This window comes from Thalassophryne amazonica, chromosome 6 (assembly GCF_902500255.1).
Source record: "Thalassophryne amazonica chromosome 6, fThaAma1.1, whole genome shotgun sequence".
Taxonomy (NCBI): Eukaryota; Metazoa; Chordata; class Actinopteri; order Batrachoidiformes; family Batrachoididae; genus Thalassophryne; species Thalassophryne amazonica.
Window position 1 is genome coordinate 84,353,944 of NC_047108.1, and position 17,074 is coordinate 84,371,017.

At 42.1% G+C, this 17,074-nt stretch overlaps 1 protein-coding gene across 1 annotated transcript in view; it reads left to right on the forward strand.

Moving 5' to 3' along the window:
• dnah12 (dynein, axonemal, heavy chain 12) overlaps nucleotides 1-17,074 on the forward strand; it is a 184,148-nt gene that overhangs the window by 155,518 nt on the left and 11,556 nt on the right. The window contains exons 70-71 of the mRNA XM_034172638.1: nucleotides 15,110-15,247; nucleotides 16,732-16,823. Coding sequence (XP_034028529.1) covers nucleotides 15,110-15,247; nucleotides 16,732-16,823 — 230 coding nt within the window. The remainder of the gene's footprint in view (nucleotides 1-15,109; nucleotides 15,248-16,731; nucleotides 16,824-17,074) is intronic.

Consider the following 17,074-nt stretch of genomic DNA (forward strand, 5'->3'; position numbering starts at 1 on the left):
AGACTTTTTGAGAGAAAAGGAAGGTTGGAGATTGGCCTATAATTAGCTAAGATAGCTGGGTCAAGTGATGGCTTTTGATATGTCTTTGGGATGATTTTCTCTAATAGTTAAAATTTTATTAGCAAAGAAAGTCATGAAGTCATTACTAGTTAAAGTTAAAGGAATACTCGGCTCAATAGAGGTCTGACTCTTTGTCAGCCTGGCTACAGTGCTGAAAAGAAACCTGGGGTTCTTATTTTCTTCAATTAGTGATGAGTAGTAAGATGTCCTAGCTTTACGGAGGGCTTTTTTTATAGAGCAACAGACTCTTTTTCCAGGCTAAGTGAAGATCTTCTAAATTAGTGAGACGCCATTTCCTCTCCAACTTACGGGTTATCTGCTTTAAGCTGCGAGTTTGTGAGTTATACCACAGAGTCAGGCACTTCTGATTTAAGGCTCTCTTTTTCAGAGGAGCTACAGCATCCAAAGTTGTCCTCAATGAGGATATAAAACTATTGACGAGATAATCTATCTCACTCACAGAGTTTAGGTAGGTACTCTGCCCTGTGCTGGTATATGGCATTGGAGAATATAAAGAAGGAATCATATCCTTAAACCTAGTTACAGTGCTTTCTGAAAGACGTAAATGTTATTAAGAAATGATCAGACAGAAGGGAGTTTTCAGGGAATACTGTTAAGTCTTCAATTTCCATACCATAGGTCAGAACAAGATCTAAGGTATGATTAAAGTGGTGGGTGGACTCATTTACATTTTGAGCAAAGCCAATCGAGTCTAACAATAGATTAAATGCAGTGTTGAGGCTGTCATTCTCAGCATCTGTGTGGATGTTAAAATCGCCCACTATAATTATCTTATCTGAGCTAAACACTAAGTCAGACAAAAGGTCCGAAAATTCACAGAGAAACTCACAGTAACGACCAGGTGGATGATAGATACAACAAATAAAACTGGTTTTTGGGACTTCCAATTTGGATGGACAAGACTAAGAGACAAGCTTTCAAATGAATTAAAGCTCTGTCTGGGTTTTTGATTAATTAATAAGCTGGAGTGGAAGATTGCTGCTAATCCTCCGCCTCGGCCCGTGCTATGAGTGTTCTGAACAGCCTATAATTTTTTTTGCACCTGCGTATAAGTTTTCCCCGCTCTAATCAACTTTTTAATCAAACTACGCTGTTCTTCTGAACAATGTCTTGAACGTCCCATTTTCCTCAGGCTTTCAAAGAGAAAAGCATGTTCAACAGGTGCTGGCTTCATCCTTACATAGTATTTGTTTTAGTATATTTAGTCATAGACATGATGAATATTGTTGCCTGCTGGACTGTTTCTAATTTTGATTGGTATCAATGGAAAATGTCTTCTGTGAACTGGCTGTATCTCAAAATATTATTATTAAGAATATATGCAGTCATATTTTTATTGATTTTATCAATTGAAAAAAAATCATATATAGATTCAGGTATAATTGAAAGATTTTGGCAATAAATTTAATCCTGTTTACAGTCAGTTTTTGTTATAGTGTTTTTTTTATGACATCATATTTATACAAATAAGAAGTGTTCACTATGGTCCATGAAGTATAATAAATATATTAAAAGAAGTGTGACAGTGTATGTTGCACAGGAATAAAAGAATGAAGATTATTGAATAACAAGACGCGTACAATTTTTATTTTATCATTGGGCAAAAATGCATCTGTCAGATTTTCACTCTGGCTCCAGCCCTGTTCCACACACACCTGTCCTGCATCCCTTGCTAATCACTCCCTTTCACCCTGTCTGGTTGCAAGATTGTTGAGCTTTGAGCCACTGTTGAGCACTTATTCTTGTGAGTATTTTTGTTCTGTTTTTTGCCTACCCATGTTTTTGACGTTGTCTCTGCCTAATGCTTCGGATCCTGTTGCCTATCTTGGCCTGCCTACCTGTGTACCAAACCCTGCCTGAACTTTCACTAAAATCTGTTTTACTGACATCTGAATCCAGCATTTGTGTCCCGCCATGCCATTCCAGTAAGCCTGACAGTTAAAGCCTCTGATAGAATATTTTGTGTTATGTTGTCTTCCACATAAAGGATGTCACAGCAGCTCTGTTTGGCACTTCTTGGGTTAATATTTTCTTTCCTCATTTTGGATGTCATTTCTCGTTTATCCTGCAGAGCTCTTCTTTTTCTTCGCCAGTTTTTGAACGATATGACTTTTTCATTTCTCTTTGCTTTTCCAGTTCTTTTTCCTTTTTGTCAGCTGATAACATTTTCCTCCTTTTAGCGATCTGCAACCCTGTCAGTTTGAATGTTTAAAATGAAGTCAAATATTTTCTTTTAAAGCACATGTAATATGTAATGCACTACTTATGAAATACATTAAAAAAAATTGCTTTCTAAAATCTAGGTTTCAGAATTGGTAAGTAAATTAATTGGAAATTAAAATATTACCTAATAACAGGACTTCATCAGTCACTGCATCAAAGTCATAACCACTCAGTCACTGATCATATGTATTTTGTCGACATGAACAAACAGCCTATAAATTAAAATGGGATGAATCAGAAAAGATAGATAGGATGCATGTAGAATGGGTATGTAAGTGGAAAGTATCGTGTATAAATTGTGGAGAGTATTGTGTGCAACTTAAAATATTGCATAATTTGAAAATGCTGACTGAACGGATTATTAGTAGTGAATATACCATGCCACTGGTATTGCGTCAGATCAGCATCAAAACAACACTCAAAATGTGTTCATGCATAGTTATTAAATGTGCACACGCAAATTATCTCTGCCTGCGCCCACTTGAAGTTGATTTCTGCTCGTGTGCAGGGAATTCCTGCTCTTTCGCTTGAAACTTCTGGCACTATGGGGGAGGGAACCAGGTCAGCACTGGCTCCGCTGTGATTGGTCATCTCTGGAGAGCGAGGTTTGATTGACAGCCCTGCTCTGTGATGTGGAAGTCAGTTGGACACAACGGGCGTTAAGTGATTAAATCGCATTCACTGTCAATGCACGTCACTGCATAACAAAGAGTTACAGAGCTGCAGAAGCATAAACCAGGCTTTAAATTAATTAAATAAATCATCATAAATTGTAATTTTATGTAAATTTGATAGCTTAACCATTTTTATATTTATTTTGATAGTACCACCTGGATGTGTTGCTGTATGTGGTTAAATGATTTTAAGAAATGTTGAAAACATAAAAGGTTCATTCAGTAGTTCAGTGCAGTTGGAACCAAAATGGCCCCATGTTCTGAGTTGACACTGCTCTCCTCAATCAAGGGACTATGTAACGGTACACCCCCTCAATGTTCCATACAAAAAGCAGTTTCAGTGTCATGACACTCACTCAGCCAAATCCCAATTATGAATTGGGATTTGACTGAGTGAGTGGAACTGTAAAAAGTGTTTTTCACTGCTCGGCTGCAACACTACAGGCATCAAGGTCAATTGCCCACTGTTTTTCCTCCAGAGGAATTTATCCAGGCTCTGGTGAGATTATTTGGCTCCATTCTTATCTCAACTCACAAGGACAATAAACTGACAGACTTACACATGGACCGAAGCATGCTCCAGCCTCTCCTCTTATCACTCTTCCTGCCCCTCCCTCCCTGCGGCAGGCCTCGTCCTCTCAAGCTGGCCTGGCGGCGCAACTTGACAGTTGCAGCGGCTACAAACACACTCACATTGCCTCAATTGGGAAATGGACTGTTTCAAGTTTAGTGCACAAACAATGTCAAATGTATATGTGTTGTCCTAATTCTGATGTGTGCCATTATTACAGTAAACAAGTAATAATTGTAGCTCAATTGCTGTTGTATGTGGAATGTGTGTGCGGACATCTCGTTGTTGTAATGACAATGATAATAAAATCCATCCATCCATCCATCCATCCATCCATCCATCCATCCATCCATCCATCTATCCATCTATCCATCTATCCATCTATCCATCTATCCATCTATCTATCTATCCATCTATCTATCTATCTATCTATCTATCTATCTATCTATCCATCTATCCATCCATCCATCCATCCATCCATCCATCCACACAGTTCATAGGACAATCCTGTTAGCTTTTTATTTCATACAAGTGGAGAATAAAATGCTTGCACAAAATTTAAAAAGACACCATAATTTCGCAGACAGCATGGTTCTTAATGGTTAGCATTATTGCTTCGCAGCCAGAAGGTAATGGGATTGATTCCCACCTGTGGCCTTTCTATGCGGAGTTTGCATGTTCTCCCTGTGTTTGCGTGGGTTCCCTCTGGGTGCTATCAATAAAGGAAAAACACCTCTGTTGAAAGCCTTAAGGACAAGTTGGAACATGTCCTGCTGTTAAACAATTTCTCATATACTCACTCCACTGAAAGCCATCAAAAGCCGCCTGGATTTTACAAATGGTTATCAACACGGAGGTGTTTTTCCTGTGCCGCCGCACCGCGTCGGCTGCGTCCCGACACGCGGACCCGTCCACACGTCTTTCATTAAAAAAATCTCCTTTAACAGTGGAATATCCGGATAAAATGCTGAAACCGACTTCTTCTGAAACTTCTCTGTTCTCTCACGACGTCCTGGATCAATAGAGCCTGAAATGTGGAGGTTTTCAGCTTGAACAGGCTGATGACGCCGCCTGAGACCGCTGCGCGACGTCTCGCACCGTGAAAAGTCCTTAAAGCGACAGAATCACCTCAAAATCTCTCATCAGCCGTTAAAATTTTCACTGAAAACCAGCTTAATTTTTCGAACCGTGTCCACTTCGATGTGTCTCACAGGTTTAGAAAAAATTTTGATCAAACAACGCGCCAGTGTCTCAGCAACTTCTCAGACAAAGGAATTCCGACGAGGGGCTGGACGACTCCTCCCACAAGGAGTGCTCACAGGCGAATGACGTCACCGACAGGCGTGGAAAAACTCATGCATGCGCACGAGGGTTCAAGCATGTCTGACGTAAAAACATATGAATGAAATCCATATAGTTTTTGAAAAAAATAAAAAGGACCGTTGCTTTATTGACAGACCTCGTATATCAAATATGTACAATTTCCATTACACAATTGTTTGTGAAAACACTATTGTATTTTCCCAGACTGTTAAAAAAGCTTAAATGTCTTTCTTAATATATCAAATATATCTGTTGAAGCGCATGACATACTTTTCATGGGTTTCGTGTTGTGGAGGAGGATCAGAAGGAGGCTTCTGCTCAGAGAATGATGGGTGCTGCTCACTGCATGTTGTACCTACTTGTCCAGTGTCCAGTTTCACCTATTTTTACACACCATACCTGACATCCAAGCCCGGCACCAGAAAAAAAATATTAAGGGGGCGATGAGTTTATCACAGGGGTCGCCCCCCCCCCAAAAAAATGTGCACCGAAGGAGACGTGCCTGAGCGTGCATAATGAATTGGGTGCGCTCCTGGAAAGCTCATGTACTCGTATTTAGGCTACACTGTTGTAAGAGACTGACTAAGAGTAAAGAGTGATGACTATTTTTTTAATTATTATTTGAACGTATAGACCCTTGGTCAAGTGATCTGCATACCACAAAAACAAACCAACAACTGATCTGAGAAATGACATGAGACAGTAGATTAACCCCACATACAGCCCTCCATCACAAACGCAAACACAGCGCAATTGGGCATGTGCGCCACTCCATGGCACAGAGCCCAACCACGCATGCAGTCACAAAATTCTTCTGAAAAACTGGAGCGATCTGAATTCTGTTGCATGAATATGGGTGTGTGTGAGGAGACAATTCACCTCGTTCACAACGTGACAGAACTTAACGATGCGCTGTTACGCGCAATAGCACGCAACAACACGGAACACTATTCTTGACCGTGCGTAATGGTTCCTGATAATTCTCCAGCAACACGTGCCATTAATCGTAACGTGTGGTAACACGTTGCAGCAGTTCCTGAGGACACCTGACACCTGAGAATTGTGTTATTGCGCGTAACAGCGCATCGTTAAGTTCTGTCACGTTGTGAACGAGATGAATTGTCTCCACACACACACCCATATTCATCCAACCGAATTCAGATCGTTCCAGTTTTTCAGAAGAACTTTGTGACTGCATGCGTAGTTGGGCTTTGTGCCATGGAGTGGCGCAGAGAGGAGGAGGAGGACAGAGCCAGATGTGTGGCTTCATGCGGGTCTGGTCTCGCGCATTTTCCCAAACATCAGGCACATGCAGCAGGTGGAACACCTGCAGGAGCGCGCTGAAGAGCACTGAAATTAGACTTTTAGCCGACTTGGTGTCAGCAATCAAACTGAATGCAATGCAGCAGGGTTTAATTGTGCGCGCGCGTCTTCCACCGCCGGACTGGAGGAGGTGCAGAGATGTCTGGCTGCACGTGAGTCTCCTCTCGCTCCTCTGGCTCAGACTCGTTCTCCTGCTCATCGGTTACAACAGCAGGTGGAACACCTGCAGGAGCGTCCTGAGGAGCTTCAGCAGGAACTGTGGAATGACACTTGGAGCTGAGTTTAATTGTGTGCACGTGACAGAAAACTGATTCATCGTGGCACGCAGTGAAATGTGACGCCGCGTTACAAGTCGTGTCAAAACTTGACAGTTTCCGTGTCACTTCGTAATAAGGCGTGACAGTTTGGGCTCCAAGAACCATCACAGGAACCACTAAGAATGTTGTCACGTTCTATTAAGGATCACTACTCATCAAGACGCATCAATACGCTCAATTGCGACCTCCATGACGTAAGACGAAATGAGGGTGGTGTGTGACATTCGTGGAAGATTTTTTGACAGGCAAAAACATGCTCCACAAATATCAAGAATATCACGCACCAACACGCACTATTAAGAAACCTATTCAGATGGGTTAAGTCACATTAAGAATGTCAGGAATGTGTCACGAATGACAGAAAAATGACATTCATGACTTGTCGTTATGTGTAAACGCAGCATTAACACCCTCCTCAAGTGAGTCGTGCTGCATGATCTGCCTTTTGCTTGGTGGACTTGACGAATCCCAGGAACTCCAGCTCTGACAATGCTTGAATAAATCGAGCATGCTTAGTTCGTCCACCTTGCCATAATCGCTGGACTCAGGATCCTTGCCCTCTGCCACACTGACAAGCGCAACCCTCAACCTATCAAATCGCTTGAACACAACACGCCATATCCGTTTGTTTTAAAATTAATTACTTTAGTTAATTAATTTGGTTTATTTGTTAAATATGTGATATTATTGAATAGCTAATATTTTGCTATATTTTCCAGTATTTCTTTTTCTTTTTTATTTTTATTTTTGATAACTCTCACATATGAGGGGGCGGGATTGATGACGTGAGGGGGCATTGCCCCCAAATGCCCCCTCATGGCGCCGGGTCTGCTGATATCATACCTGACCAGTCGTTCTCACTGTGTTTTGTACAACAGTACTATCTCTAACCTTAGTGACATGAAATTTGGGGTTCCACAGGGGTCCGTCTTAGGCCCCCTGCTTTTCTCCCTTGATATAGCACTTCTTGGCCACATATTTTTTCAATTTATTTTCATTTATATAGCGCCAAATCACAACAGAGTTGCCTCAAGGCGCTTCACACAAGTAAGGTCTAACCTTCCTAACCCCCAGAGCAACAGTGGTAAGGAAAAATTCCCTCTGAGGAAGAAACCTCAAGCAGACCAGAGTCAAAAGGGTGACCGTCTGCTTCGGTCATGCTACAGACATAAATTATAGAACAGTTCACAAAACGAATATTCAGGAAATCCTGTTTGTGCACAGGACAGGAGGCTCTCCAGCACAAATACCACACCCATCTCTGGATGGAGCTGCACCTTAAACAGAGAGGAAAAAACATCAGGCATCAGAAAGACAGTATAATTAAATACAGTATAATTTGTCAGCATTAAACAACAAGAAAAACAGGAAATACTAAGGTGATTGCCGGCCACTAGCCGTAAACTTCACTAAAAGACCCAGAATTTAGGTAAAGTTGAGGCCGTGGCGTAGAACTATACTATGCCAGTATGCTAGCCATACGAAAGGGAGAATAAGTGCGTCTTAAGTCTGGACTTGAAAGTCTTCACAGAATCTGACTGTTTTATTGATGCAGGGAGATCATTCCACAGAACAGGGGCACGATAAGAGAAAGCCCTACGACCCGCAGACTTCTTCTTAACCCTAGGGACACAAAGTAGTCCTGCACCCTGAGAACGCATAGCCCGGGACGGTACGTAAGGTTTAATTAGGTCAGCTAGGTAGGAAAGTGCCAGTCCGTGAACAATTTTATAGACTAGTAGCAGAACCTTAAAATTTGATTTCACTGGGACAGGAAGCCAGTGAAGGGATGCTAAAATGGGTGTAATGTGGTCAAACATTCTGCTTCATGTCAAAAGTCTGGCTGCAGCATTTTGAACCAATTGGGGAGCCCTAATGGTGGACTGTGGTAAACCAGAAAATAAAACGTTGTAGTAGTCCAATCTAGAAAAGGTAAATGCATGGATCAGGGTCTCAGCATCAGCCATAGACAGGATGGGACGAATCTTTGCTATATTTTGCAGGTGGAAGAAAGCAGTCCTCATAATATTTCTAATGTGGTGGTCAAAGGACAATGTAGGATCAAAAATTACCCAAGGTTCCTCTTTGTCAGTGTGATGTATGACACACGAGCCTAGGCTAAGCGTTAACTGGTCAAATTGATGCCAATGTCTCACTGGACCAAGAATCAGCGTTTCAGTCTTATCAGAGTTTAAAAGTAGGAAGTTTCTAGACATCCAACTTCTCACTGCTGCAAGGCAATCTTCTAAAGATTTTATGTGGATGAGATTACCAGCAGTTATCAACATGTATAACTGAGTATCATCAGCATAGCAGTGAAAGGTAATCCCAAAGCGCCACAATATGTGCCCAAGGGGTGCTGTATAAAGGTTGAAAAACGGGGCCTAAGACGGACCCCTGTGGAACCCCAAATTTCATGTCACTAAGGTTAGAGGTAGTGTTATTGTACAAAACACAGTGAGAATGACTGGTCAAGTATGACGTCAATCATGCAAGGGCACTCCCAGTAATCCCAAAATGATTTTCCAGCCTATCAAGTAGAATATGATGATCCGCTGTATCAAATGCAGCACTGAGATCTAACCATAGTGGTGTCTGAATCCATTGCAAGCAGAAGATCATTCACTACTTTAGTGAGAACTGTCTCTGTGGAATGATGTTTTGTAAAAGCAGACTGCAGTGGCTCAAAGAGATTATTCTCAGTACGATAGTCCACGAGCTGCCGTGAAACCACTTTTTCCAGAATTTTAGAGCAAAATGATAGATTTGATATTGGCCAGTAGTTTTTCAATACACTAGGGTCAAGATTAGGTTTCTTAAGTAATGCTTTAATCACTGCAGATTTGAAGCATTTAGGAACAGATCCAGAAGTTAAAGAATGATTAATAATTTCCAGCACAGTCGGCCCAAGAGTGGGCCATGGGTCCTTAAACAGTTTTGTTGGTATAGGATCAAATAAGCAGGTTGTGCTTTTTGTAAACATTACAAGTTTCATCAGCACGCTTAGTGAGATACTATCAAATTCTGTGAATCGAGGTAATATCTCAGTAATGGCGCCCACCTCAATAGTATGGTGTAATGGCTGGGTTAAGGCATGCTGGGATATGTTTAACCTAATATCTTCTATTTTCTTCTCAAAGTAATCCAAGAAATCTTGTGCTGTAAAAGAAGAGCGAACGACAGGTGGTTGTCCATGAATAAGTGTTGCCACCGTGTCGAACAAGAACTTTGAGTTATGCTTGTTTTTGTTGATCAAATCAGAGTAATAGGTCTGCTTTGTAGCCAGTAATGCATGCTTATAGTCTAAGATAGCATCACGCCATGCAAGGTGGAATACTTCTAATTTTGAACTACGCCATTTCCGTTCTAGATCTCTTGCCTTATGCTTGAGGTCACGCAGGTAATCATTGAACCAAGGTGACTGTGTTTTGTGGGGGGGGCGCGGTTTTAACAAAGGTGGCACAATCATGTCGAGTGTAGTTTTGAGCACTGAGTTTAAACTATCCACAAGACTGTCTACTGATTGGGTATTTGCCAAATGTGAAGCTAAGACATCAGGCAGTCTAGCTTTAAGTTCAGTCTTAGTTGAGGAGTTGATCGCATCGCCATAGTGATATATAAGGTTGTTGTTCCACTAAACATGGCAGTGAAACTGTAAACTTAATAAGTGAGTGATCAGAGACCAAAGATGTAAGAAGCATGATGTCAATATTTGTGACAGCAATACCACGTGGGAGAACCAAATCCAGGGTATTTCCACTAATGTGCGTTGAGTCCTGAATGCATTGCCGAAATCCTAATGCATCCACAATTTCCATAAATGATTTGCAGAGGGGATCAGAAGGCTTATTTATATGAACGTTAAAGTCACCAATGATCAGAATGTTATCTGCACTAGTTGACAAGTTAGAGATGAATGCACCAAATTCATCTAAGAATTCAAAATATGGGCCAGGAGGCCTATATACAGTGACAAAGTAAAACGGCTGATTTTTATTCTTCTGACCTTGGCAATGCGTAATATCCTGAGCGGAGTGGAGAATCAGATGCTCAAACGAGTTATATTTGTGACCCCCAACCGCTAATAAGCTAAACCTAGATTGATAAATAAGAGCAACACCTCTGCCTTGGTTTGCATCACGAGGGATGTGACTAAATGTATATACTGGTGGGCAGGCCTCATTTAAGGGGAGGACAGCTGTAGGTTTAAGCCAGGTTTCACATAACCCAATCATATCTAAGTGATAATCAATAATTAGATCATTAATCAACAATGATTTTGAGGATAGTGATCTTATGTTAATGAGACCCAGACTAAGGACCTCAGTGGGGTTGACAGTTGGACTGTTTGGGTTTAGGGGTGGTTCCAGAGTAGCATATATAAGATGTCTAGATGTAGGTTTAGGTTTGAGACATTCCACGCGAGTTGTAGGTAGCAGACACAAAATCTTTGATACTGCTGGAACAACCATTGCGCCATCCTCAATTTCAGCATCATCCAGTATAGTAATGGGTATTAAATTTGCAAAGCATATCCCTCTATGATTTTTACGGACATGTCTATGGAAACAGGCCACAGTCTGAACTTGTTGAATTTCCCTCCCTGGCATATAAACTTCACTATCACCATAGTGGATTTTCTGCATTAATTTCCCCACTAATCTAATGGATTCCACAGCCATATTTGACATAAGCCTTGCAGGGTCTCTAATCACCTGCTCCGTGGCCTGCTGTAAATTCCTAATGTTACCCTCCCTGTAGACCTCTATCTGTGTTCGCAGACAAGATGGCGGAACCTTCCCCAGTTGGGTGGAGGCTGTCCAGCATCAGCAAGCCACAGCGGCCCCAGAGCGAAGGCCAGTTATCAATAAAGCTAAAGCCTTGCTGTCTACAAAATTGCACCAGCCACCTATTTAACAATGGCAGCCTGCTAAACACCTCATCAGTACCCCGGGAGGGGAGGGGATCATAGACTATTGATTGATGCCGACACATCTTTCTGGCAAGGTCACAAGTCCTCTCTATGTCCATTTTTGTGACCTCTGAATGCTTCATCCTGACATCATTGGTGCTGACATGAATAACTATGTGACTATATCTCATATCCCTAAGATGGGATGCAGTGTCGGGAGCTCTGGCCCCAGGAATACGGCGTTTCTAGACTGCTAATGGGCACGCTAGCCGGCCCAACACTAACCTCATTTGGAGTGCCCGTAACATCTAACTCCACTGAGCTAAGAAGCTGTTCTAACTTACGGACACAGCTCTCTAAAAGAGCCACCCTATCTTCCAACATCACACAGGATTTACGGAGGGTGTAAAGTAGTGTACTTTGTGCACTAAAAAATTCAAGAGTATAGCCAAGCAAGCACGAGCTAACCAATAATGAATAAGCTAAACACTGTAAGGCTCACACAGGATTCACACAGAAGTAAATAAATGAGTTAAAATTCACAGCAGCTACACCGGAAAAAGTAGCAGAAGTATTAGACTTGTAGGAACAGTACACACACACACTCATCCTCAACCGCTTCGTCCAATTAAGGGTCGTGGGGGGCTGGAGCCCATCCCAGCAGTCATAGAGCGCGAGGCGGGGTACACCCAGGACAGGATGCCAGTCTGTCACAGGGCCACAAACAAACACATTCACACCCACTCACACACCTACGGACAATTTTAAAGATTCCAATCCACCTAACCTGCATGTCTTTGGATGTGGGAGGAAACTGGAGCACCCGGAGGAAACCCACGCAAACACGGGGAGAACATGCAAACTCCACACAGAAAGGCCACAGGTGGGAATTGGACCCATGACCTTCTTGCTGTGAGGCAACAGTGCTAACCACTAAGCCACCGTGCTGCCCTGTAGGAACAGTAAACAGTAAAAACAAAACAAAACAAAAAACCCTTCTACAAGTAAACCACTTCTAAGATTAAAACAAGAGTAAAGTCCTAAGCTAAATTCCAACAGTTACATGAAAAAAAACCCCTAAAAGAAGTATTAATGAAAGGGGGGGGGGGTCGCACTAGCTAATGCAAGCTAACTGCTAACTGCTAGCGAAAATGCTAGTCACTCCTAAGATTTACACAGGAGTAAAATAATGACCTAAAATTCACAGCAGTTAGTTACTCTGAAAAACTAACAGAGGTATTAAAGTAAAAAAAAAACAGCTATAAACGTAATGGCGGGGCGGTGAGTCGACCTAGCTAGTGAAAGCTAACCGCTACTGAATCTAACTGCTAGCAAATGCTAACTGCTAGCAAATTCTAACCCCTAGTGATTCACAACAGGACTGTAGTTAAATAAGATTCAGAGTAGATACACTTAACAACCAGAAGCGTGCTAAACAGAAATAAAAGAAACGTATACAACCATGTCAAGTTCGGATGCACGTCACAACAGCAAACAATCCACTGGAAGTCACTGGTACAGTTGCTGGGAAGTGCCAAAACACCACAATGTCATGTGAATGTTTTGGGATTACTTTTCATTGTTGTGCTGATGATACTCAGTTATAGTACCTATCGATAACTGCTGGTAATCTCATCCATTTAAAATCCTTAGAGGATTGCCTTGCACCAGTGAAAAGCTGGATGTCTAGCAATTTCCAACTTTTAAACTCTGTCAAGACTGAAATGATGGTTTTTGGTCCAGTGAGACATTAGCATTAATTTGACCAGCTAATGGTTAGCCTCGGCTCGTGTGACATACATCACACTGACAACGTGAGGAACCTTGGGCTAATTTTTGATCTTATGTTGTCCTTTCACCTCCGCATTAGAGGTATTATGAGGACTGCTTTCTTTCACCTGCTAAATATTGTGAAGATTCATCCCATCCTGTCTATGGCTGATGATGAGACCCTGATTCATGCATTTGTTTCTTCTAGATTGGACTACTGCAATGTTCTGTTTTCTGGTTTACCGCAGTCCAGATTTAGGGGTCTCCAACTGGTTCAAAATGCTGCTGCCAAACGTTTTACAGGGAGCAGAAAGTTCAAGCACATTATACCCTCTTCACTGGCTTCCTGTCTCTGTGAGATCAGATTTTAAGGTTTTGCTATTAACCAATAAATTATTCACGGACTGGCACCTCCCTACTTGGTTAACTTAATTAAACCCTACATACCGGCCAGGGCTCTGCGTTCTCAGGGCACAGGACTATTTTATGTCGCTAGGGTGAATAAAAAGTCTGTGGGTCACAGAGCTTTCTCATACCATGCCCCTGTTCTGTGGAATGATCTCCCTGTGTCAATAAAACAGTCAGATTCTGTAGAGACTTTCAAATCCAGACTTAAGACGCACTTATTTTCCCTTTTGTGTGGCTAGCATACTGGCATAGTATGGCACAGTATGGTAGTATGTTTTCTCTCTCTCTCTCTCTCTCTCTCTCTCTCTCTCTCTCTCTCTGTGTTTGAGGTGCAGCTTCATCCAGAAGTGGCAGTGGGTGTCTTCTTCTGCAGGTCTCCCGTCCTGTACACCAGCATGGACTCCCAAAAGTTTCTGTATAGTATTGTCAGTTGAGTCGGTAGCATGGCCCAAGCAGAGGGCCACCCCTTTGAGTCTGGTCTGCTTGACGTTTCTTCCTCAAATCATCAAATGGAGTTTTTCCTTACCACTGTTCCCTGTGTGCTTGATCTGGGGGTTGGTAAGGTTAGACCTTACTTGTGTTAAGTGCCTTGAGGCAGCTTTGCTGTGATTTAGCGCTATATAAATGAAATGAAATAAAAAATACCATGGTTTCTGTCCTTTTAAATTCATTTTATTAGTAAACACAGTGGGCCGCGGCCTCAACTTTATCTAAAGTCTGGGGCTTTCAGTGAAGCTTAGGGCTAGTGGCCGGTGATCACCTTTGTATTTCTTCTGTTTTTCTTGTTGCTTCATGTTGACAAATTATCCCTTATTTGTTGTCTTTCTGCTGCCTGATTGTTTTTTTTCTCTCTGTTTGAGGTGCGGCTCTATCCAGAGATGGGTGTGGATGTCTTCTATTGCAAGCCTCCCATCCTGTACACCAGCATGGACTCCTAAAAATTTCCTATATATTTGTATTGTCAACTGAGTCAGGAGCATGGTCCAAGCAGAGGGCCATCCCTTTGAGTCTGGTCTGCTTGAGGTTTGTTCCTCAAATCATCAGAGGGAGTTTTTCCTTACCACTGTCACCTGTGTGCTTGCTCTAGGGGTTGGTAAGGTTAAACCTTACTTGTGTGACGTGCCTTGAGGCAGCTTTGTTGTGATTTGGCACTATATAATTGAAAAATATGTAATTAAATTAATTACCTCTGGCCTGCACCAGTTAAATCCGACTATTCATGTTGTGTGGATCACAATTGAACCCAATGTCTTTAACTTTTAAAAATGTTTAAACCTTTAACAGTGTGTACATAAGTTTTTACCACAGATTACACCCCTTCAGGCCCTGATAGGGTATCCAATGTTTTTTTCCCATCAAAAATAAACACCACCATCTGTATCAGAAATTGGCAATGGGAGACCGCCCTCACGCATATTAAAATGTTGTCAGCAGTAAAGCCTCTGAGTGCTGTGCTCACCTTTGACGACTCAGTTGTATGAGATTTATCACTTTTGTATACTTGCAGAATTGGTACGACAATGAGAAGCCAGCCGTGTTCTGGTTGTCTGGCTTCTTCTTCACTCAGGCCTTCCTAACTGGGGCTATGCAGAACTATGCCAGGAAATATCACATCCCCATTGACCTGTTAGGCTTTGAATATGAGGTCAGAAGTCGCAATCTTCTTAATCCCTTTGTCTCACCTTATACCCCCGTCACACTAGAGGCGGAATGAGCCAGAATGCCACCAGAATGTAAATTTCACCTATATTCTGGAGCAGTCGAGGTGCATTTCAAAAATTCAGACTGCATCCTGAGTGCATTCCAAACAGTTGGACCCATTCCTGTGGCAGTCCCGAATGTTTAGGTCATGTTCACAATAGTCGAACAGTTGAGGTGCAGTCAAAGTGGAAGTGGCGCATGCGCGCGCGTGAACAGCCCAGCTGCAGCTTCTTCTGTGATTCAGGAGGTAATTAGAGCCGTTTTCAACAGGCAATTTGCAGAATAAAATGATTAATCAGCCACGAAATAATTATTTTATATATACGCAGCATCCAGCGCAGAGCGCGTGGCAGCCGGTAGAACAAAGAACGGCGTCCAGCTGTGAACACAGCGCATCTGATTTGCATCCGCTGCAAATCATATGCAAAGCAGACGTAATAAAAACGCTTTATTCATGGCCAATTTGTATGCAGTTGGTACAACTTATTTTACTTCATGATGGGCATGCAAAATATCCATTTTACACACTGTCCCAGTCCGCTGCCAAGCCGCAAATCCCTGTCAGTTGCGGATATCAGCAGATGACGGGGAATATACAGTGCATAGATTGAGTATGTTTGTGTATGTATTGAGTATGCATGGAGTATGTAAGGCGGATGTCATCTGCAGCCAAAATTTTGTGCAGCTCAAAAATCTTGGAAACGGAAAAATGTGCCTCTGCGGACATGTGCGGGTGCCGTCCGACTCATACAAGCATGTTTCACGGATATTGCGGATGTTAAGTGAATATGAGCCAATTTTGTGCGCAATCCTCCTAAACGCCAGTGGGACCGGGCCCTTAGTGATCTGATGGCCGTAATAATCTTATCTGTCGTGTTTACATGCACAATACTAATTCCAGAATCAGAAGAACCTGGTTTACATGATTTCAGTTCATAGGCTGGATGTCTTTTGAAATCCAGAAGAGAGAAACAGCAGGTCTTGAAAAATAGCAGACGACAGCACTCAATCACTCCCTCCCCTCTCCTTGATTGCCTTTCAACCAAACTTCAGGTGGCAATCGAACTGGACTCGTATGGAATTTGAAATGCATTCTTAATATTCCTTTCTTAATATTCTTGCATTCTAAAAACATCCTAGTTATTCCTACTGTGTTCCAACTACATTTGAACTGCATTTGATAGCTAATACATACGGAATGTGCAAGAATCATTCAAGACTGGTTTGGCCCACATTCTAAGTATTTGAACACCATTCTTACACAGCTGTCGGAATATCTGTCCCTCCCGAATGTGGCTCTAATTTAGGGTTTTTCTGCTTGATTTGTCCTCATTCCTGCTAAGTGTGACGGGGGCTTTAATTAAATTGAAATTTTGTTGTAATTACTAGGATGATGCTTGTAATCCATGATTTTGTTTTCAAATACAGATTCTCCCCATTGATGAGTCAGACACATCACCTGAAGACGGTGTTTACACTCATGGTTTGTTTTTGGATGGAGCCAGATGGGACAAAGCTAGGTACAGTGGTACTGTGCTTGTTCAAATTATATTGTCCTGCACACCTGCGAAACAGGGTATTGTAATTCGTCCTTGTTGTGTAATTGTCTGTCTATGAACTTCTTCTTTCTCATTCTTCTTTCGGCTGCTCCTGTCAGGGGTCGGTCGTCACAGCAGATTAATCATTTCCATCTTACCTTATCCTCTGCATCTTCTTTTGTCACACCAGTCACCTGCATGTCCTCCCTCACCACATCCAGAAACCTCCGCTT